General features: G+C 39.5%; 1 protein-coding gene across 1 annotated transcript in view; it reads right to left on the minus strand.

The window, feature by feature from the left end:
• The window catches only part of PLB1 (phospholipase B1), an 83,547-nt gene that overhangs the window by 46,876 nt on the left and 12,609 nt on the right, over positions 1–24,062 (minus strand). Inside the window, exons 8-23 of the mRNA XM_085315788.1 lie at positions 23,861–23,912; positions 22,662–22,748; positions 22,121–22,183; positions 20,706–20,788; positions 18,726–18,804; positions 17,986–18,090; positions 16,274–16,366; positions 10,557–10,625; positions 9,783–9,863; positions 8,459–8,525; positions 7,456–7,514; positions 6,357–6,430; positions 4,904–4,947; positions 3,990–4,098; positions 2,982–3,033; positions 984–1,064 (exon numbers count right to left, since the gene is read on the minus strand). Coding sequence (XP_085171914.1) covers positions 984–1,064; positions 2,982–3,033; positions 3,990–4,098; positions 4,904–4,947; positions 6,357–6,430; positions 7,456–7,514; positions 8,459–8,525; positions 9,783–9,863; positions 10,557–10,625; positions 16,274–16,366; positions 17,986–18,090; positions 18,726–18,804; positions 20,706–20,788; positions 22,121–22,183; positions 22,662–22,748; positions 23,861–23,912 — 1,198 coding nt within the window. The remainder of the gene's footprint in view (positions 1–983; positions 1,065–2,981; positions 3,034–3,989; positions 4,099–4,903; positions 4,948–6,356; positions 6,431–7,455; positions 7,515–8,458; positions 8,526–9,782; positions 9,864–10,556; positions 10,626–16,273; positions 16,367–17,985; positions 18,091–18,725; positions 18,805–20,705; positions 20,789–22,120; positions 22,184–22,661; positions 22,749–23,860; positions 23,913–24,062) is intronic.

Here is a 24,062-nt window from a genome sequence, read left to right on the forward strand (position 1 = left end):
TTTCTTCACACGAGGAGCAAAGAACACACTCCACAGTCAAACAGGATTCCGTGCTAAAATTGTCTTCCCCCACACACACCTTCAGCCTTAACTCTCCTTGATTTAATTCCATGCAGAAGTTCCTTGTGAGCCCCACTGGCCTATGGAGCCTCTACTCCATAAAGCTAAAGAGTTTGGATCCCTTATTACCTAAGTCCCAGTTCGCCAGGAKCATTGGGGTTGGCACTATGGGTAGCATAAAGGAAGCATCATTCTGATCTTTGAATGCAGGCATGACATCCCCCTGCCATTTAGCTTTACGTGCAATTGCCATTTTTTGCCCAAGTCAGGAGCAGAAGGTAGGAATGGTTAATTTGACTCATTCATGTTTTAGAACCATTTCAACGTGCTGCTTTGGTGTTTTTCCCCTTATCCAAAATTAACCATGTAGAATGGAAAGCATGTGCTTTGCCACTTGTTGGGAGATAAAACAGTGAGGTCTCATCACTGCGAGAAGTCCACCATAGCACTCCATCTCCTCTATAATCACACAGAACGAAGGTTACGTGAAGGTTTAATTGCATCAGCATGACCTGCTGGCCAAACCACCCCGTAGCACTGAAGCTGGTAACAGCACACTAAGCGAGACGCTAGATGTATGAGCGTGCACGGGGCCAAGGAAGAGGGCAAAACCTTGACAGTCTCTTTTATCTACAGGTGGTAAAGCAGTTGGATCAACGGAAAGTTATCTTAGTTAATAGCAAAACAAAGTAGCCACAGTTATGTAGTTTACAGGGGTTCTGAAGATATCTCTGCATTTATCACAACAGCAGGTTGAACGACCTGAATGTCACCGAGTAATTACATGCTGGAGCTGCACAGCTGCAGTCTACCTTACGTTGTTGTAGGGCCCCTGCCCCACTGCCTTCTGCCCTCTCACGTGCTGCAATGCAGCGCGTGCAGACCCTGCGCCCCGCTCGCGCTGCATGCAGCTCAGCACTTACTGGATCGTTGCAGAACTGGCATAGGTCGTTTCCTCCTATGAAGAGTGTTATAACCTTCCAGTCAGTCTGAAAATTTATTCTCTGCATACACACACACACACACACAAAAGAGAATGAAAGTTGTGAAGGGAGAAAAGAAAAGAAAAAAAAAAGTCAGGCAACATACTAAAGAGAAATTTAACATTTCTCTGGGGGTCTGCCTGTAGTTTTCTAGGTGTATTCACAACAAAATGAATTTACAGTCATGACTGTGAGGCGAAACCACCATGATGTAAATACACTTGCAATTGTTGCTTTACAATTTCAATAGCACCGCACAAATCTATTGGCTTCAGAAAACTATTGCTCAAGCTCCATCTGTTCACCTCTTTAGTAATGTCTTATGTATATGTTGACCAACTCCTCTAGCAATTCTGGTAATTTATCTTCATTGCAGAAAAAGGAGGTATATGTTTTATTGTGTAATAAATAATGCAGCTGCCTGCTGGGAAATCCTGGAGGGCAACATATTTTGGTTTTATTGTGAGACAAACTGCAAAGAAGAGGGGGGCAGTTTCAACTCTAACAATATTGGTAAAAATTATAGCACCTTTTCTCTAGAAGAATTTTGCAAAGGGACAGCTAATGTATAGTAATTACACCACAGCAAACACAAGCCTTCTTAGCGGTGAAGAAAGGGTCATACATGCTTAGTACCACAGACCTGATGTGGTCCTCAGCATGTTAGCACTTGAATGTCAGTGCCTACCACCACGAGGAAAAGCAGTAGCAGCACATCAGCCTCAAGTGAGTTATAAGCATCTAGCTTCCAACACTGTACATATCCTATCCCAGCTGGCAAAACCTCTGTCAGGTGGTTTGGTCTCAAAACTTACTTATGAAAATTAAAAGGCTGATGAGAGACTTTTCCTCCTGCTCTGAACAGGTGCTTTAGAAAGAGGGTAAAGAAGCTCTAAAATCAAAGATATATCACCTCTAATATAAGCATTTTTCTCATTAATTAGTCAAGAGAAAAAAGCATTTGCACTTGTTTTTCCATGTGATGTTTCCAAGCTAATAAGCATGACAGAATACTGCTTAGAAGCTTTGAACGAAAAATAGCCAGTTGCTTAGTTGTTAACAGCTACTCCTTTTAATCTCATTTCAGATACAGCCATGAGAGTGAAATCTTGTTTACAAAAAAGTGCACTGAAAAGGAAGGTACTGCAAACATTTTTGCCAATACGTTTTCACTCAGTATTTATCTTGGACACGCACACAGTTGACTTCAAGATTTTTTGGCTGCTTTCCAAATGCACAATTGGCAAGTCAAAATAATATCTTGTAACTCAGGTCACTGATTGCATAGCATATTTGTCAAATTACAAATAGCAAACACTCGAGGCAGTAGTTGAGGTGAAAAATCTGTAAGTAATCCTCAGCCTGATATATGTTTTACAGACCATTAATCAAATTATTCCTAACAACAAATGTGTATGTCAAAAATCAGCTGATGACTAATTCGCAAAGAAGGCGCTAAATTGTTTTTAAAGAAAACAAGTCCTTTCCTCACTTCACATGTTCACTCTATATGATTACAGTTTGAAAAGCCCGGCCTCAGCATCACTGCTGGCAAAAATATGTGCTTGCAAGGTAATTAATGGTGCCACAGTAAAATCCTAGCAGACAAAAGGTTCTGTAGTCTTAAAGGGTGAGGTGGCTTGGGAGGGGAGACCACGGCACTGAGCTTACCAGCTACCTTGAGGTAAGAAAGATTACGCTTAGCTGGATTTCATAGCAAGATAACTATCACATGATTGTACAAATCTAGTTAAGACAAAGCTATAGTTAATTGTGTGCCGAGGCACTCTCTGCAYCGAGGAATATTAATTATCACATTGCACGCTGCAGGGCCCACAGCTTGGTTTGGCGTCTACTGTTGGCCTGTTGCACTGTTAGAAGCTAATAGCACCACTTAATTTCATCCTCCTGAAGATATTGGGGACATGTTAAACTCACAGTATCACTCTTCATCCGGTCYACCAGTCTTCTAACCTGCGCAGGGACATCCCTAAACATAAAAAAAATAAAAATAAAAATTAAGGAATCCTGCATAGACAGTAGGGAAAAGAGAAAACCTGATGTATGGGTGTCCTTCAAATAACATCTAAAAAACCTGTGAAACTCTAGGTATTGTTGTCTTCTGGATGATAGACATTATTACTGAAAGAAGGCTACAATTTAAGCTATTGATTAAAAAAAAAAAAAAAAAGAAGTTAAAGGAGAAAAAACATTTAGCATCCAGCAGGCACTAGACCACTTTGCAAATGCTGCATAGCTGCACTTTTACAAACTACTGTAAAAAATATACTGTGCTATAACAGAACAAGTATACCTTGCTCCTCCCCACCATTACACTGATGCTATTAATATATGTATCACTGTGAAGCATCCATGCATGTATCAACATTATTCCACAACATCAAGCCACAAATGTATGTTTTGTAAGATGTGATCCCAAGGGACACATCCCAAGGGTTAATAGGAATTTCACTGAAGACTCATCGTAGCTGTTTCTGGTTAATTCCCAGCTTTACCACAGATTGACCACAGGCAATTTACTATTTCCTCTGTCTTAGTTTCTCTAAAYGAAATCTTGGTCCTACTGATATCAAGTTTCAAATATCCTTCACAGCCCTCCTATAAATGTGCATAATTTTTCTCTATCTCACCAAAGGGATGTGAATCTTTTTGATTAGTCCTTGTAAAGTACTTGAACTTATTGGAAAAAGGTAGTAGAGAATGCATTGCCATTGCTGTCTTTTTTTTTTCTTTTTTTTTTTTTGACGAAGATTAGAAAAGCTACGAAGTCCCCAGTGCATTTCTTAGCCTTTATGCTAAAGGTGGCTAAAAGCATGCCCATCAGCCTTACTGCACTCCTGCCAAAGTTCAGCGTTTAGACCATTCTCAGGTGGAACTGAATTTTAAAGACAAGTCAACTTTCTGTTAAAAGAATTTTCCTCTTACTCTGCACGATCGCCTGCCACAGCTTGGTTGAAGGCGGCATTACTTGTAGTTTCCCTCCCAGTGCCAGTGGAATACCCTCTCAAGGAAGGATTGAACACACGAAGAATATCTGCAGAAAAGAGCATTCTGAAATGTTGCTTGCTTCAGCAGGTAACGAAGGACGTTAGAAAGATTAGACCTTAATAAAAGACCATCTTTATCAGACACTTATCAAAAATAAACCTTAATATACACTAAAGGTGGAGATGCATCATGCTACAACTATTATCTTGCCTTCTGGTTGCTCAATGGCATGAATCCTTTTAAGCCTGTGACTGAACATGATCTTGGCTAGCAATGTCATTTTGCCTGGTAAGCAAGGCTAAGCAACCCTTCACCCAGGAGGAGACTCTCACGTTGTCACACCAACTGCAGAGGGCTTGGAATCAAATCCTTTAGTCTGATCTCCCCAGATATATTAACCTTAATGACCTAGATTCCCTTCCAGATCTTAGGCTACAAACAAACCTCACAGCACCTCAGATCCAATAATGCCCCAACCTGTAAAGCATATAAGATCTGTTCTTGTAATGTGATTCTGATCCTACCTAAAACAACTTTCCCTTACAGTCAAAATAGTTTCTTCAGGCTATGATCTGAGATCTTTTGATTCATCTACCCCAGTTTAGGCAGAATTATAACCAACACGAGTATGCTGAAACCACCAAAACCCCTAGAAATTTCAAGATACATTGTTAAAGTCATGCACAACAAATTAAAGTCTGGCCATTAAGCAGCTTCTGCTCAGTACTCAACATTGAATAAAAAGCAATGTGTTATGCCATGCTGCAATTTGAAAGTTTTCTTTCTCATCTTTTCTATAAACTAATAGACAGCTCCACATATCTATCAAGTTTACAGAAAACAGCACTTACTTGCTAGTGTTGTGACTGTGTTTATGTTTTCATTTCCTCCAACACTGTTAAAAGGAAATAGGTAAGAAAAAAAAATATTCAAAAATATGATGGACTTCTTAAAGTAATGGAATAAGCAAGAGAGCTCCCCCTTATGGTGTTTCTGTATGTATACACTTATAKATACACTCCCCCGAACCCAAATGACAAGATGTTATTTAACAATCATCAAAGAGAATAAGTCAAAGCAAACTCTTTGTGTGCATAGTAATGGGATCACAAACTTAGAGACTATCATTATCATTATATTAAAAACCTTGCACACTAACTGCTTACTCTATTCTCTCATGTGCTTTAGTAAATATTAAATGTAGCAGAAATAATTTTTTAAAATAGAATAATTTCCATCATTTTTGCTAATGTTATCCCTATTAAAATTTGTATTACTTCCATTTGTAGTAAATGGATCCATTCTATCCATAACAACAAGTTCTAAAGGTAGGTATTTTAGAGGAATAARCATACTGAACACCTATTTCCTCACCCCACTCAATTGGAAGAATACTACTAAACWGGCAAAATTCACCATCTGAATGTTCTTCATCCTTCCTCATATTATAAAGTAATGCTATTATAACTGTTTTTCCACAAATGTCAGTGGAATACTATTAAAGACCAAAATATAAAAAGCTACATGTACCTCTACAGTATTTCTTTAATTTAAAATGGAATAGTTTGAAGCATTCTAGAGCCTGTTTAAACCTCTATAAAGCAGCAGTGTCTCACATGAGTAAGAAATGAGCAGAAAAATCAGCTTGACAACGTAGTGTTAAATCATAGAGTTGCAGAATAATAAATGAACACAATTATCTGTTTTCAGTATGGCTTTTTGACCTGCCTAATAAAATGCTGCATGAGTCGACTAACTGGTAACTGATGAGCTGTTCTGCATGATGCAAGTAAAACTGAGAATGGGTCAAGAAACCAGGGACTGTGCAGAAAATAGCAGCATAAGTGACTCCATTCTGGAGGCTGCCTGTAGCTCAGCAAGACAGATGGGCAGCACGGGCCATGCCTGGAAGAGCAGATAAGCTATAGAAAAGGCAGGAACAGAAATACTAAATGAGAAAGTAGTACAGCTACACTGGGAACTAGAAGTCCTTTTTGCAATGGCTACCAAGATGAAAGAGGAAAAAGTAGCCACCTTAAGATGGACTCCACTTCATCCAGTTATCCAGGCCTGGGCCAGTCATGCTACAGCTGCCTCTAAATGGCCACTAGTTTCAACGGTTTCTTTATCAAGAGTAAAGGCTCAAGCTGGTGCCTCCAGGCAGAGGGTAAAGTCAAACTCACTCTGGCTCACAAGTCTGGATTTGTTACAAGAATAAGCCAAGTATACCATAAGCCAAGAAAATTGGGATCTTCACCCCACAAAACAAAGGGATTCTGGTTGGAGAGAATTCTGGGGACTCACCTCCAAGAAATACCCCGGTACTGAGTGAGGACATCMAGAACGTCGTTGCGTTTTGATCCTGCCCCATTGCCTGCCTACAAGCAGAAGAGAAGTAGAGTTCACCTTCAGAAAATAAGGCTTGCTACAGTACTTTGCTCTCCAGCTGATCATAGCAAAAATAATTAAAAGGGATGTTAATGAGGTAAGCTGCATAATCTTCCCAAAATATACAAGATCTCTGTTCTCAGAAGAATCAAGGCCTGAGGGTATTTCAACTCTGCTCCAGTGATTTATCCCTCTTCTATCAACTTCTTGATTATATCAAGTGGCAGAAAAGTGGCTGAGAAAGTTCAAAAGGTTCAAATAACTCTAAATTTACATAAGGAATAAATAAGATAGCAGTGTTCTGCATGTATAATTTATTATAATATTCTTCATGTCATAAAGCAGATTTTCCCCTCTTCCCACTCCCGATTTTCCTGAAAAAGGAGATTACAAGGCGCTAGTGTAGCAATGAGTATGGAACATTGGAAACATGAATTACAATATGAGCAGTGAAACAATCACTGATTGGAGAATCACAGCCAGTCTAGGAGTAACCACTATAGATAGTCTAGGAACAGCACTAAAAAAATTCTCTAGATAAGTTACACTTAATACACTTGATGATCCACTGTAATCTGACTCAAATATTTAGTCAGTACAAATGGACATGGCTTTATAGACTTTGGTAATATATCTATATATTCGCTGCAGAATTTGTTCTTTCTATTTACACTGCTTGCTAATAGCTTCAAAGGCAAATACGTGGGGAGCCGCCTAGAATCAATAATGAAAATCAGTTGTTGCAAGTTCACTCTAGCAGTGTGGTTTTGCTGCTAATACAATCTAATCTTGCTGTCTTTCCTTGGGCAGCACTCCTGTGGACTTTACATGGGAACTGTGCACCTATTAGACTTCGGAACTGATTAATTGTCAATCAAGGTGGAGCATAGAAAAAATGCATGAAGAATATGTTTGGCCAAATAGGGCAGAACTGCATGCATTCACTCTCTCTCTCTGGTTAAAAATTGCTGTTTTATTACTTGTTTAAATGACAGTTATTGAGAGCTTTACTTACTGTGAGTGAGTCTCCCAGGGCTGCAATCACCCGAATATCTGCCGGTCTCAAATTATGAACTTAAGAAAACATGGTATAAGGGAGGGAGCAAAGAAAAGAAATTTCAAATTGTGGTGCATATCAGAACTTTTCTTTATGATAAGCATAAAGCTTTGCAGAAACTGTATTTTAATATTCATGATTGCATCAACTTAGAATGACAGATAACTGACAGTCATCAAAACAGAGATGATCCTTTGCACCACAGCTGTGYATTAACTACAGTGGCAGGGGAGGCAGTGAGATTTCACTCATATCTACACTTACTCAAACCTGTTTTAACCTGTGGAAACAGCTAAAACACAGGCACAGCTGCAGTGACGGTGCAGGGTGGAATATTTAGGACCATTGCAGCTTCTACGAGAACACAAACGCACCCGGGACAAGACGACTTCTGTGCTTGACTGAACTGGCAAGAGCACCAAGTCCCTAGTCCATACTTTGCCCAATAGTGTGGCTATCTTTAACTGATCGTTAAGAATCATATTTCAAACTAAGCTTCACTTCAGAGAAGCATGGAAGACATCCTATTTATAAACAAGGCCACCTGAGGGAACTTGGAACCACTCCTCAGGAACTCCTACTCTGAGGGATCCCAAATTGCATGGATGCCTAAGAAGGTGCACAGTCTGCTTTGAGATCAGTAACTGGAGGAGCTGGGGTCATATACAGCTTTACTGTTTCCGCACGCAGTGCGGCTGAAGTATCCAGCCCCCTCCTGTCTTTTCCACTGTCATCTTTTTGTTCATATGTGCAAGATGCAGTTGCATAAGCTTTCACTATTCTTGAAGGAAGACTTGAATCTTGCTATGCAACTACTTATGTTGCTCAAAAAAAAGCATTTTAAAGACACAATAAATAGAATGCACTGCCCCCCCCCAAAAAAAGTGCACCTTTCCTAACTAAAAACAGGTCTTTAACATCAGCTGAAGCAGTTCTATAGTACAACTGCATAATGCTGTACCTGATGTCGGGACTGTAGCAGAGGGAGCGTGTCCAGAACAGGGAATACTTGTCCCATAACTCCTTTCCTGCAAAGACAGACAGTGTAAGACTTTRTATCAGACTCTTTTTACTCTCGTTGGGACAAACCATTTATGCCTCAGAGCATTTGGTTAATGGATTTTCCACACACTTTGTATACATCCACCCAACTCAGACCTTCCTCAGGCCATCCCTTTTTTGAGGCAGGCACAGGCTTAATCTGCTAAGAAATTGCACTGCCATATTAGTGCGGCACTGCCCTACCCACAGGACTAGTTATTTCAAACTCCATGTCCYGCTATTCCCAAGGTGGGGTATACCAAGGCGGATGGACCATGGCACAAGGCCCAAGGACATGCACTCGCTCCAGATCTCTCCATGGCAGGTAGGTTAACTTGCCGGAGGAGACTCTTTGCTGTCTTGCCCCATTGCTCCAGCTCCCCCCAGCCCTGAAAAACAGTGCTGCTTCTTATCACCTCACATCATAATTATTACTAAAAATCGAATTAGTAGGTAGTGTTGCCCCATACACAGGTCTATATCATAACTAACAAAACAGATAGCTATATTAAAATGAGTGGAGAAATGTATAGTGCCACTGCAATGTCGTATACACCATTTTGAGCACAGATCTAGCACATGGTCTAGATATCTTATCTAGGGAGGGGCATGAAGATGATAATGCTTCATCTTCATGCAGCATTATCTCCTTCTGCAGTTGTTTGGAAGCACCAGACTCTGCTCAAAATCAGAATACTTCATGACCGAAAAAGCATGCTTTTTGTCTCTGAACAACTGTAACTCTCTCTTGAAAAACTAAAAAGAAAAATCATTCTTCTGTTTTGCTAACAGGTAAACTAGACTAAATCAAACCCACACAGTGGTGTCATGTTCATCTGATATCTAGTTTCCTCTGCAGCAGAAGTAAAGGGCCCTGTTCTCACTATCTTACCATTACAGGGAAGTTAATATTGTTATCCAGAAGGTGTTTTTTTTTTTTTTTTTTTTTAAAAAAAAAAAAAAAAAAAAAGAAGTGGTTCTTAGCCATGAAGCCACTTCAGGCTGACTGAAGACATTTAATCTGATTCACACTCTACAAAAGCCATCAAGAAGAAAGCTGCCATTATGTGTCTGACTATTTAGTTGCTTATAAACATGGAAATGAAGAGTTTGAGCTCTGTATTCTTTTCCCCAGCAACATGGTTTAATGAGATTATACTTATGAGTTACAGGTGCACTTCCACCCACCTGCCCCACTCCCTGGAATACACTTAGTCCGTGTGCTACAAACAGGCTTACTATACCTGAGATGTTTCTTTGGTGTTTGACGTCACTGGGAAAGATGAGTAGTTACTATTCTTATATGTAAAAAAATATGGATTTTCCTGTAGAGGTAAGAGAGTATTTTTACCAACATTAGTGGAATTAGTGAAATTTTTCTAGATAGGTTTTCCCAAGAGGAATCTATATAGCATTAACATCAAACAAAACAGATGATTAATCAGTTTTTGTAATGCTTTAACTGCTGTTCAGTGAAGATTTTAGAAGCCAGTAATACTATACCACTATCAAATCACTGAAGTCAGTGCTTAGATGCAAAAAAGCTCAAAAGTCTGTTGCTTGAACCTCAGAGATGTTTAGACTCTGAAGACAGTACCGCTCTATTAACAACTACTAGGACTGAAATAGTCAAACCTGACAGAAGACAGAGCCAAGCCACAGACAGCTCAAATTATACAAAATACGTGCACTCAATTTTTTTTGCTGAAACTGATTAATACTGATGTTTTGCTTATATTCACAACTAACAAATTCAGATTAGCTGATCATCTTTTGAACCAAAAAATCTGACACAGTAAGATCATTTAACTAAACTTTGTCAAAAGTTCTTSTTTTCAAAATTTCATCTTTATAAAATAAAGAGTCTATGTCAATGAACTTCAGGAATGCTTAATTTCTAGCATTAGGAAAGTACACATTCCCCAAAACTTTAGAATAAGGCAGCAATATCTGAAAACTTGGAAAATCTGTAAAGAGTAAAAAAATAACATCTCAAAGTCATAAGTAGATCCCTTTACCTGAGATGGACACTGGACCTGAAGCATTTTTGTGAGATCATAAGGTTTCTTCTGTCCAACTGGCTCCAACTGGAAAAGGATAAAAMCCAAGAATTTTACACATGCTATGAGGGGGGAGGAAAGGAGAGCAGCAATAATTCAAAGGCTTTAGCTCCTGAAGTTTTCCATCATGTTCATACATATTAAAAAGTTATTTTGCTTATGATAACATTAATTTATGCATAACTGCCACATGCATATCTACAAAACAAGGAAGTGAAAACAAGTCCTCTGACATGATCTGACCCTCACTCCATCATTAAAGCCTCCATCCACACTAACTCTGCTCTCTGGCAATGCTGGCCCTGTAAAGCTTCTTCCTACCAGGCACCGATTTTATATCACTTAATCGGACTGCTTGCAATCAAGTTATTATTTATCAGCTCACCCACACCAACTATGGACGTCTTCTAGAGGAACATAACTTAAACTATCTCCATGATTAGTTTTCATGCTGTCATGGTATGTAGTTTAAACTCTGCTGGGATTAACAGGTCAGTTTTACTTCCCTTCTGGGTTGGGTATAAGCAAGTAGAAGAATTCAGCTGACAGGTAACAACTCTTTGCAGTAGTCTCTCTCCCCTAGTTTTTGAAAGCCATGTTCACCAACACTTGAGAAAGGCACAAAGGCACAGTCAGGAGTCCTTTCTTCATCTCCCTATAATATGTGGTTTTAATATAAAACATACAAAAAATATATGGACTTCTGTGGGGGAGAAAAAGCCCCCTTTTTCTTTTAGTAGATTGAAGCTTTGAAGAAAAATAATTTTATTGAAGCTCCTCAGAAAATTCAGTTTTGACTCAGATTATATGTTGAAGGTTTGGATAACTCTACACTGCTTTACCTGCAAAGTTGAAAACACAAAATCCCCAACATAAACAGAAAACCAAAAATCTTCCATTTCATGAAGATTTCCTTCTATCTTGTGAGCATTTTTTGCACTCCTTGTGCTGCAAACTTATTTTGCAACAAAGTCAAAAATATGGAATATAACATCAAAAATGTCTCACACAAAAATATGAAATATAACACCTTAAAGGTCACACATCAATCCTGTGGTGATTGTAGCTTACTTAACTAAAAGCTTGCTAATTTATCCCACTTTCAGAGCATTAGACAGCAACAGCAGTGCATTTCAACTCTATGTAGAGGACTGATAATACTTGTATTTGTTGGCCTTTGTTTCTCTTCCTACAAGAGGGCAAGGGGATTGTTATTAATGAAAAATTATGGAATGACTCAAAAGTCAATACTGACAACATAAGATGAAAGAGTAACTATTTAATGACATTTAAAAAAAGGAAATATTCTTCTTCCAGCACAGAGTTAACCCACAGAACATGGGACCTCAGTGGTTTCCCTTGGCAGGGAATGAATATCAAACAAGTATTAGACACTTGCATGTTGCTGGAAGTTGGGTGAGGAGAATGAATTTCTCCAGCAGGCAGTTTTTTCCCTGTTACTCAACACCACTGTTTCTCCAGCACGGCAGGACTCTCAGCTCCCACGCAGCTCATTTCTCATGTGGCAGAGGTGCAAGATCCTGGTCATAGGAAATCAGGCACCTACTCTGTATTGTGGCCTGCCAAAATTTACCCCTACATCTAACACATCTGCCTTACACACAGGTTTGCATGCTGGCTCCATACTCTAACAAAAGAGATCCCATTCTTTCCTGATTTTCGTTTGTCTTTTTTCCCTGTTTTGTAGGATGGGGTTTTGTGGTCTTTTCTGCTACACAAAAGACCGTGAAACACACGAGCAAAAGCAGCTTTGTCTAAAGTCTTTACACACATGAGAGGAACATTGCCTCTGGATGTATTTCCAGAGATAAAATTGGAAGCATTTGCCAAAATTAATCAATCAGACTCTTTGTGGTAAACAGCGTTATCTAAATAAACAACCAACCTCTCCCAGCTTTTCCCAGCTCCTCAATAGCTTTTAACAGACTCTTCGCTGACGTCTGTAGTGCAAGAACCACATTGCCCCTAATTTACTAAGAATGCTGCAGTATCCAGCTACCGCCCAGACAAAACTTCAGCACCTGCCAGCTCAGCTTCTTTCCAGGCAGAGCAAATTTCAGTGCTACTTGCCAATTGCCACTAGATTTCCAAGGTTTTGCCCTTTGGTCAATCCAAAAGGGAGGCTGGTGCCAAGCCTCAAAGCAAGTGTGGCCAACATAAAGACAGCCTGGCGGCCAGCAGGAGGAGGGAAATACATTGGATGCAGTTTTTGTGCACCTCCTCATACTGCCACGTTTGCTGCCTAACTCGTCTGTCATGATCTTGATCTCGTATCAGTTCCCAGTAATGATATCAGTTCCCAGTAATGCCTTTTTTTTTCCTTCAAAACTGGGGACATAAATAGTTAGCTGTTATTCTTAGCAGAACCACAGTGTTCCTTATTGGGTAAGTAAATCTCCTAGTGCTTTTTAAAATAAAAGCATCTTTCATATCATCTACTTTTGCACAACGGCTGAATACGCTCACAGGTAGGTAACGAACCTCCTCATGGAGGTGCCTTTCTGACAATCTCCAGTTTTCCTAAGAAAATTCCAGTAAAGGGAGAAGGCAGGCAAACAGGTGGGAAAGAATTGTCAAGGGAACTCTACCATTTTCAAACCARCAGCAACGTGGTTTTGCCACATCTTGTTCTACCCCTACATCACCTAGACTGTTCCCTCTCTAAAGGGGCAACCTGACAGTTATGGAAAACACTGAAATAAAGCAAAGTTGGTATTTGTCTCCCCTTATGACAGTTTTCTGGTCCTGGCATATCCCCTAGCACGCTCAGATGGTGTARCTGGCCCCGACACAGCTCTCCTCAAAAGCATCAATTCACGTGGCTAGTAGTCTTTTACCTCTCGCTGCCACAAAACGCTCCCAGGTGTTAGAGTGACAACAACAGGGTAACACGCCAGAGAATGGGACCCTGAAGGACAGAGCCCAGAGGATTAAACAACATCGAGGCAGAAAGGGGGAAACGTGCAGAAAAAAATGGTGAAGCAGAGTAAAGAAGGAAGGCTCTTCCAATGGTAGAAACTGCGAAGGAAAAAATATCATCTGAAGGGACAGAAGGAGATTGTTGCAAGAAGCAAAGTAATTTGAGATGAGGAAGTAAAAAAGAAAAAAAAATCAATGGCAAGTTAACCAAATATGCCTGCACAAGTTGCTAAACTCTAGGAATCAAGTCCTGCAGAGCCAGGATTCTGCAGAAGCAATGCAGCAGTTTCAGAATGGGGATGGTGCTGTCCCAACTCCTTGTGAAGAGCTCAAAACACCAGTCCTAGGCATCTCACACACCGATACCCGAAAAGCTGGGCCTTAAGAGGCTACTGGGGGAAAAGAACTACAGGTTAGACTTCAAAAAAGAAAGCAAAGCCCGTTAGAAGCATACAAACTCTCCTAGCTGCAGAGACTAGTAGGAGAGAAGGACAAATACTCAAAGCTGGAGCACAGGTTCTGGCTGATAAGCCCTAGAAAACACAGTAGTTCAGTCTGATCTATTGACAAAGGTAAATGAAACTCAAATTCTGATAAATTTGGTTCAGTTGACCCCAAATATTTCCTCTGGAAACGCACAAAGTGGGATAGCAAACTGGCAGCAGTGTGGTCCCTCTCCAGTCAGAAGTACCAATTTTCTGCACTAYCCGAAAAAAAAATCCGGCATTTCATTTCAAAACTTTGATGATGAAAATGTAGTGGTAAGCAGATGTAAGGAGCCATTTTTCACATCAGTTTGGAGGTTCATGCTTCATGAGACTTGCTTCTGAACAGGTTTGAGATTTATAACAGTTAGTATCYGGGAAGGAATATGTCATCTCTTTGAATTGTCTCACAGATCACATTTAAGTGCTCCCAATAACYGTGCGATCTAGGTAAAAGTCACCAYCACRGATGGGGCACTAAGGCATGGGCAGTTCAAGTAACTCACCCMGTTTCTTACAGAGAACTTGGAGACACAGGGAAACTATGGTTAACGCAGAATTCAGGGATCTGGCTTTCAGCCTCAGGCTTGCTCATTTAACTAGAGAAGCTAGTTGCCTGGTGAAAATAAGGCAAAACAGTGATAAAGGAGCCAACACGTATCTTATCATAGCGTCTGTTTTACAATATAGTAAAATACTGAGATGGGAACTTTGGCATTATTATGAGGAGCATTACGGGTAATGGCGAAGAACAAGATAACTAGATGCAGCACTTCTGTTTCAAGGTTATGGTTTCAGAGGATCAATTTTTAACTCTTTGGCTGCTACTACCCAGCAAAAGTGGCAGGCGTATGGAGAGAGGTAACACCTTTTATTAGCCATTTTTTCCAGCTACATCATCTGATTTAAAAAGACACACAATTTCTCACTACAAATCCTACTTCTCTTCTCTTTAAATGATTAAGACTACAAAAACTACCAGAATTAGCATAAGAGGCAACAGAAACCTGTCARTCTGTATGGATTTATTTTAAAATTCTGTTTATTAAAAGGTTGTTGCAGTATATACTTTTTTGCTTCACATTCATGATAATCTGCACAAACACAGGAACAGTAATGCTCTCATAAAAGAAAAGCTTAACAATATCTGGCCTTCAAAGCAAGAACTAAAGCAAGTCTTATCTTTAATCTAATTTCATTTGGCACTATGGRTTTTTTTAATTAAAATAAGGGTATATATACTTTTTCTCCTTCTTTCTTAAATAACCATGTGCTATTAAGGGGCTATTGGGGGGGGATAAAAAAGAAAGCAGAGAATTTTAGATGTGTCTAAACCAAAAGGAAAAATAAAAATCAACATCTTATCTAAAAAACACAGATATGGGAGCACATCCAATCATGATATGCACTAAACAGTAACACCCTAATTTACTTTGACAAATACAAAATCCAGGTGGTTGGCTTTTTTCTCTCAAGCACACTGGAGAGCAACTTCCACTCCTTCAGTTGCTGCCACCATCAACACTGATATGCAAACCCCTCCAGTTTTATGTGCAYCCCCTGGGTCACACACGCAAATGCTATGTTTCCACAATTCAAGCCTGCAAACAGCTTCTCACAAAATTGGTCATCACGGTCAGACCTGAGGGATAGGAGAATCCATGTTTCCTTAAGACACCCCCCTCTTCTCTTACAAGCCACCATTTGTTGGTTTTCTTTAGCTAGGTAAAATATCCCTTGAGGCAGTACAKGGAGCTTCTCATGGAGGTTTATCCCCCCTCTTACTATGATAAACAGCAGCARAAGGATGAGGGTTAATGAGGAGACTAAGGTTATGGAACTCGTTAGTAAAGAGGAGGTAGATACAGCACACAGGAGACAGAAGACCATAATAACCATAATTTCAGGTTAGGAAGAGCCTCAGTTCTGCCACAAGCGTGCGACTAGCAACAGAAGGGACTGCCACAGCTCTTTATTCCCTGAGACTTCCTGAAGGTCTACTTCGGAAACCTTTCTAAAAAGCTCACAAGGGTAACAGCTACAGAACAGAAGAAGAGAGATCTCTTGGGACTGCAGGACATTTAGCATTATTAGACAGCAGTATCTCTGCACATCTGAAGGGAGCAGTTACAGAATGGCTTTGCTCCCATATTCTTTACTCCCTCCTTGCCACTCAAAGCCTGGCTAGCATGGAGATGCTACTAGGTATCTGTACTAAGGCTAGTAAGCAACACTAGCCTTATGGCTCACCATGTTGTTCCAGAGACCCACAGCCATGAAAACATAATCTTCTTCCAGAATTTCCACTTGTGTCTTCGATATGGYGTTGAAACCATCCCTTTCCTGAAAGAGAAAGCATTTTAGAGCACGATCAAACATTCAGAGTATGAAAAGTTGAGACATTCATGATAAGGCAAAAGGTGTTATTTCATAAAACAATACTAATACCTTCAAGGATCACAGTCGCTGATACTCTGAATTACTCATTTCTTGCTAACCTTAGTTGCTGCYGATATGTCACGACAGAACAAATACTGTTCTTATAAGCAACTGCTGTACCTACCACTGTAAGGCAGCAGTGGAGGGACAGCACATCCACGAGACAGTAGGAAGAGCAGAGTAACAGCAAAACACTGTCACAATGGTGACATTGAGGAGATAGGGAAACAGGCAGATTGTGATCAAATGAACAATTTGGAATAAACAACACTTTCTCTGGCAGAGATAAGCATTAAAAACTGAGAGAATGATGAATTTGTCTAAAAGTTTTCTTTGTTTTAACAAAATGACTGAACTGTTCAGTATATTACACATAGCGACCTTCAGACATATCAAAAAAAAGTGTGTGTGTGTGGGGGGTAAAGACTGCAGCTATAAGATGACATTTAAAGCAGTGACAGAGCAACCCACTAAGAACAACGTTGTCACAAGAGCTAAGGCTGCTATATGTTTTACAGACAGGTCGTCCACAAAACAAGCCCAGCATAAGAAAACACAGTAACAAACTAAGATTTTGTGATAGCAGATCCCAGCATTCATGGAAGACACGTTTCCTTCTCTCTGTCCACTTCAGACTGATTCTGTGTTGTGGGGAGAATCCAGGGAGCTCTTATGATRCCCGGGAACTGGAATGTGACCCACCACCAACTCATTTTACTATAATCACCAAAGATTAGATGTTAATAAATTTTGATCTCTTGCTCTGAGTGAACTATTGTTTAGAAACTCGTACTTTCACTTTCCATTGCTGGATCTCAGACCCTGACCTTTGAACTTTCCTTTAAAATACACCAGTGGCAAAACGCTGTCTGACATCCCAGACAACCCAATCATAGAAATTCCACACCGGCTGTACCAGATGCAAAGTCTGGGCAAAATATGTTCCCAAGAACCCAGACTGCATTAGTTTCCAAGTGTTTTCAGCGAGGTAACTCTACTCTTCAACAGGTTTTACAAAGATCTTTATCTTTCTTTTTCCTACCTATTTTTAAGTATTTCTTGTTACCCTTTATTGGCTTTGTTTCCACTAATTACAGTCAATTCCTCTGAATTCTAATTGTAGGGAGTGTAATCAGGAATGAATGAGCCAATGACTGGAGGTATAAGGAGAAGTTAACAGACTTGACAGTTTCTAGAGGGTTGGGACCTAATCTAGAGAGATGCCATAAGTTCATTGYTCCAGGAACATAACATTCAAAAACAAAGGATCTCTGACTGACASGGTTTGAAGTGAGCTCCACTCTCAGGGCCTCTGTTTCTAATCATGCAGTCTGTTCTGCATGCTTGACTGTCCTTGTCTTCTGGTATTACACACAGCCTAGACAGGAAAGAGGCAGCTGAATATTGCACTCACCATCACCAAATACAATCCAGAAGAGGAAAAAAAAAAAGAAAAAAGAAAAAGAAAGAAAGAAAAGAAAAGAAAAAGAAAATGCGCTACAGAACAACAGGATTTTGCTCACCAGTCTAAGCAGCAGATTTATTTCTTGGAGAGAAGGCTGAAGAATAACAGTGAAGTCATCCCTTTGATCATACCTCTCAGACTCCAGAAGTTTTTCCCAAGCATCCTGAAAAACGAACCATTTAATCAGATGGCTATTACTAYGCAGAGTGTGCAATATATATGCAATTCATCAAGGCTTAAATTCAAAGATTATCCCCATTCCTAATAAACCACAATAATCAAAACTTGTAATTTAATGAAATCCTTCTTAYGCAACAATTGGAAACCTGTATGTGGGCTATGAGAAAGCTACACTGAATTACTTGTTTCCTTTGGAAGAACAGCAAGTTTAGCAAGGCAATCTCATGCTTACTGCCTCCCTGTCATTTTTAATGGAATTCCAGCACAGTCGTCCTTGCTTTATGGAAAGTTTCCTTCTTCTAAAACATGTGGCATCAACAGCCAGGTTACTGAACTAGATGGATCACTCTTCTGTTGGGATATAACAAATCACAAGTGACTACGAGCTATATAATCATTATTAATTACAAAAGATACTGAGTTTACGCAGATATACAGAGAACTTCTCTGCAATGTTTCTGATGCCAGAAAAGGGGTCAGGATTGCGGTGGGCCAGGATTGSGGGTAAAATGGCTCTCAGTACCAGAAGAATAACTCCCCACTTCAGCCTAACCTTGAAAATGAACAGACGCACACCTCCAGCAATTTGAGAGCCAAGCAGTACAAAATAAACCATACCTGATAGGACCATCTCAATATGGTATCATCTACAGCAGAGTGTTCACCAACACAATTGCACTGATTCCTGTTGGGACTACTGCAGAAACAAATAAAAAAAGATGACATTATGAACTTTTGATAAATAAAACCTGTAGCATGTACTCTTATAAGCCACTGATGAGTGCACACATTGAAGACTAAATCGTTGCGTATATTTCAAATACTTCCTTCTGTAGTCACATTGGAAGATTGAACACTCTTGAGATACTTTCCACAGGAACTTTTGCCTTAGTGTTTGGCAACAGCTCTCCATCTAGAAATGTGGATAGAAGCTCCAAGCTGCAAAAGCTTGTATCTGCCAAAGGATGTCCAGGTACTATCTAACAGCTAATCAGGCTCAGTCAAATTCCTGACCTGCAAGTGCATATTGCATATTCCAGCAGCTGATGGAAGAGGATATGAATTTTCCTAAGGCTGTAGACAGGAACAATATCAAGTACATTTGAGATTAATCTGGTTTCAGAAAAGCTATACTTAGCCAGAAATGCATGGATGGACAGGAATCTGAGAAAATTTCAGAGAGATTTGCAGGTATAAGTGTTAAGAAGCTGTCAGGATCAGACTCTACTTTTTACAAAACTYTAGCTAAACCTGTAAAACAGGAGCTTTTTATTAATGTGCTTTTATTATTGCTGGCTGAGATGAACCCAAAAGTATCAATGTGAAGTGCAAGATGTGTGAACTGGTGGAACAGCTCAACCAGATAAACACAGCTACAAGAGCACAGCAATGAGATAATGATGATGAGATAGATAATGAGAAAGCCAACCATCAACCATCTTAAATTGAAAAGGAAAAGTAAGAATTCCTCAAGAAAAATAAACTTTTTTTTTTTTTTTTTTTAAGAAAAGCTTTCAATGGGCAAGGCCCATATTCCTAAAATCTTTCTTCCTTTCCACCTCTCATCTACCTGCCTCACATCCTTTCCTTCAGTGCCTGTGCAGGAGCAATAAGCTTGCTAGAATGCTCCATGAAATCACTTTTAGATGAGGAGAGCTTCTCCTCTGCTTATACTTGTTGTTAAGCACATGGTTAAGCAGCAGCCTTGACTGATGGAGCTGTATATACACAAAACACATGAAGCCCTTCAGAATGACTATATTAGTATGTACGGTATCTTACGCCATAGACAAAAAAAAATTACTGTGGAGTAAGATGGAGTGTAATCTCATAGGCTGTAAACTACTCCATCATAACTCTCCATGTGCACACTCCTACTCTGTGCTAAATTGGGACATAAGCTACTCTCACTGCTGAGGGAGGGAGATGAYTGGAAAAAAATACACACACATATACATATATATGCATGCAGTTCAGTTACCATAGAAACAATACACACACACATATGTATACACATCTCTCTCTCTATGTGTGTGAGTGTATATATACATACATATATATAAATATAAATTATATATGCGTGCAGTTCAGTTCAGTACCATAGAAGAATTGACAAGTCACAAGTTCCCCATCCTACCATACTCTCAGACCAAACAGTAGCACTCTCAGACTCATAACCCAATAAAATGTTTTGTTAGGTATTTCTTTTGTGAACCTAAAAACTTAAGCTTTTAAAAGAGCTCTCAGATTTTCTGACTTGAGAATTGCTACTAATAAGGAAGGGCAGGAATAGCATTAATTGAAAGGGCGAGTGTGACTGTACAGTCTCATGACCTTAACCACAGTGTACAGTACTGAAACACATTACCCAAGTTGTCAGAATTAAAAGCACCTACTCTTCCCAGTAAAACCATGTTTGCTGAGAGAGTGTATCAGAAAAATACGGAGATCTAACACCTTTACATATTTTTGTATTAAAGGAAGAAAAATTGTTCACTACTTCATAGTGATAATGTCAATAAGTAGTCATTCTAACTAGGTATCGGAGTAGTAGTAGGAAGTTGTGAGGGTCATGCAGTTCAAAGGAACCTGTATTACCTGGCATTATGATGATCTTGGCAAATAYGAGAGGAGCTTGTGAGCTCAGTGGAATCCACCAGATTTACAAAAGCTTTGGGAACCTGCAGTGATAAAGTAAAAAATAATTTTAATAACCCCAGTGTATTTTCAATTAGAGATCTGAGAGTAGTGATAATGGTAAGTGAGGAAGCCTGCAAATCCAGGCATGTGTCATCTCTGAGCTGGTATTCTGCTTTCACAGAATCACGTACTTCAGTCCTTCCCAATTCAGCGCTGAACCCTACTCCTACCTGCCATCTACAACGATGTTAGCGATCATTCATGAAGTGTTTGTGACCATGACTTCTTGACTGAGACCCAACAATCCACTTTACATTACACAAGGGGCCACCAGCTGAAAGCTTTCAATTACAGCTAAATTGAGCTCAAATGAGCTAGGAATTACCCTTTATGTGGTAATGTACCAATGCAAAAGCCTGGAGATGAAAGATCCTTTATAATAGCACAAGCATTTCATTCGCATATATCCTGCCTCGCCTCCCCCCAAAGCAGAAAGCAGCTTTCCATTTACATAATGATATTTAATTTTTACAAGTGCACATACACAAATCCTAAAAATCATAGTGGAGTGAATCTGAAGAGAATGTGTGGGTGGAATTTCACCCATATACAACACTTGTAAAAGTCAGTGTGAGAAAAATGAGTGGATGTGGTTTGATGCAATCAAAATGTGGCATGTTTAGAATATCCTCTAGGCCTTCACTCTAGCAAAATAAAATTCTTAGAGGATGTTATTGAAATATTTTAGATAAACAGCTATCAGTCTGCTGTAGCAGTGATATATCCTCTTCTATTCTACTATTTACAAGYGCACTAAGACTCAGAGCATATCCCAGAAACCATCCTAGAGAAGCTGATGAGTCCTAGCTCAGCCAGCTAGATAACCTTACAAAATGCTGAGATCTTAAAATGAGCAGTGAATAGACGTTATACATATTTTTCAATGGGTGATTGCCCTACTATGTACAAGTCATCACTAGGTAATTAGCTACCTGTACACTGCCTAGCTAGCTCCATATATCTAATAGATACTAGTTGTTTTCACGGACTGCCTTGTTCAACAGGAATGACTTTCAGGCCTTGGTACATATACTACATTATTAATACAAATCACTTAAGTCCTAAACACAAAGATCGAGWGGGACTTCAGCCCGTGTTACAAAGCTAAGCAGTTACTTGACCATCCATTCTGTTTGTATGCTTTTAAAAGCATGAATAAAGCACTTATTGACAACAAACAGAATCAGTGGATTGGAGTCTATGAGACTGGTGTTCTAAGTCACTTGAACTTTGCTGCAAGCAGTAGCCCTGCAAGGGAGACTGGGATAACCAGCAAAGGATTCAGGTATTCAAGGCTGATGAATAAGTCTTACTTCTCGATATAAAAAGTCCAAGACTTCTTTAAGTTTTTCCAGGTTGTCCAATATGCAGTTCTTCTGTAAATGAGATGAAAAATACATCAAAATTAGTAGGGAAGAAATTATCGTTTTGTCAGAARTGACAAACCTTGCGTGCCGAGCTGTGTACTGGAATGTTACTAATGATCATCACATCCTGGATTCAGCCTCATACAGCACCAAGGTCAACCATGGAACTGGTCATGTAATTTGACTGTGTATCATCAGGCAACTTTAACATATATAAAAAAAGAGAAGAACAGGGGAGAAAAGTATCCATAGACCTGAAGGTGGAAGACAGCTATTCTGCTGTGGCATCACATACTTGAGATTCCAAATCAAGTATACTTGCTTATAAATACAAAACACTTTTTGCCAGGGGGTTACATCACTGCATAGAGTAGTCCCAATATCCTGGAACCATCTAGTGCTTTGGTTCATTATTGCAAAGAATGCAGCTTAGAGAAGTATATTAACCATCTGCCCTGACTGCTAAACCACCCTATGGAAACCTTACCGGTTGTGTAACGGCACAGGAAGAACACGGGTTTTCAGCACTGAAGAAAATGGTGATTAACTTCCAGTCATTTTGGAAGTCCATCGTCTGGGGGAAAATAAAATAGAAAGAAGCATGATGGTAAGAGTCACTTTTTTTTTTTTTCCACTTAAGATTTGCTAAAGGTTTACATCAGCAAGACTGAATAGCAGCTGGTGGCCAGCTCAGGCGAGCCTGATCAACTTCACCTGACTCAGCAATTTTTCCTTAGAGGAAACAGCAGAGAGATGTTTAGTCAGCAAATGGTGCCATTAGAACTGAAGTATACCAGTAAAAATCTCATTGGAGAGTCCATTGGAGAAGATGGGCATGCACACTTAGCACAAAGCCTGGTGGTGCTTCCATCACTGTTGTAGTCTGCTGAGAGGGTTAACATTCCTGAACTGCTGTGATTGGGTCATGCTAGTGGGATGAAGACTGGAGCAAAAGTCTGAGATCAAGAGGACTGCTCAGCTACATTAGGTACCTTGGACCACACGCTCTAATCCCAAAGCGCATTGGTTGGAAATATTCCATTCCACAATGCTAAATTCATCCATGTTCAAATAGCTGATTGGGCTCCCAGTAGGGGGAAGAGTTGTCAGCACCATTTTACAAAACTATAACATGCCTCAGTGGTTTAGGATACAAGATAAATGAGTGCATAAAACTTCAGGGTGGGATTTTCAAAGCGTTCAGCCATGAGTGGTAATTGGTTCTCACCAGCATGAACCACTGACATCAGCCAAAAGCATATTTAGATCTTTAACAGGCTTTTAGTCTTTTAGCATGATATTTTCCAAGGGAAAACTAAAAAGACATATTGAGAATTATAATTTTGGTTGGCTTCTCAGAAACTCTGGCACAGTTGAAGAGTGTAGTTAGTAGAGGTCTTACATCCTCAACCAATAGGAAACAAAACTGTTAGTTTCCATACTAAGCTCTTTAGCCACCCTAGTGAAAGCATACCAGGTGGGATACTTTCAAGAACRCTACTCCATATTTCAAAAAAGGTACATATTTGATTATTTACAACAGAAACACCAAAGCTCATTAAATTTAAGAAACGGCATTTTCTATTTTGAAGAAGTCTTTGAGTTGTGTTTAAAGTATTTCATTATATTTCCCCCTTTTTAYGCTTCAGTGTCAACTCTCTGAATTGTGCTGTGCTTTAAACAAACCTGATTCTCTTTCATGACCTTCAACATTTCTTTAGCTTGATCCACTAGGTCTCTGAAAAACAGAAAAGAAAAGAAAAACTGTAAAGCTATCAATAAAGATAAAGCTTTGGCTGATATTTACCATTAAATCAAACAACATTTGAGACTTGCAGGTAGGTTTTATATGCTCTTTCTTAAATCTGTAAAGATTAGGTAGTTGTCT

The sequence above is a fragment of the Rhea americana genome, unplaced genomic scaffold, assembly GCF_003343005.1.
Source record: "Rhea americana isolate MKP2758 unplaced genomic scaffold, rheAme1 scaffold_44, whole genome shotgun sequence".
Taxonomy (NCBI): Eukaryota; Metazoa; Chordata; class Aves; order Rheiformes; family Rheidae; genus Rhea; species Rhea americana.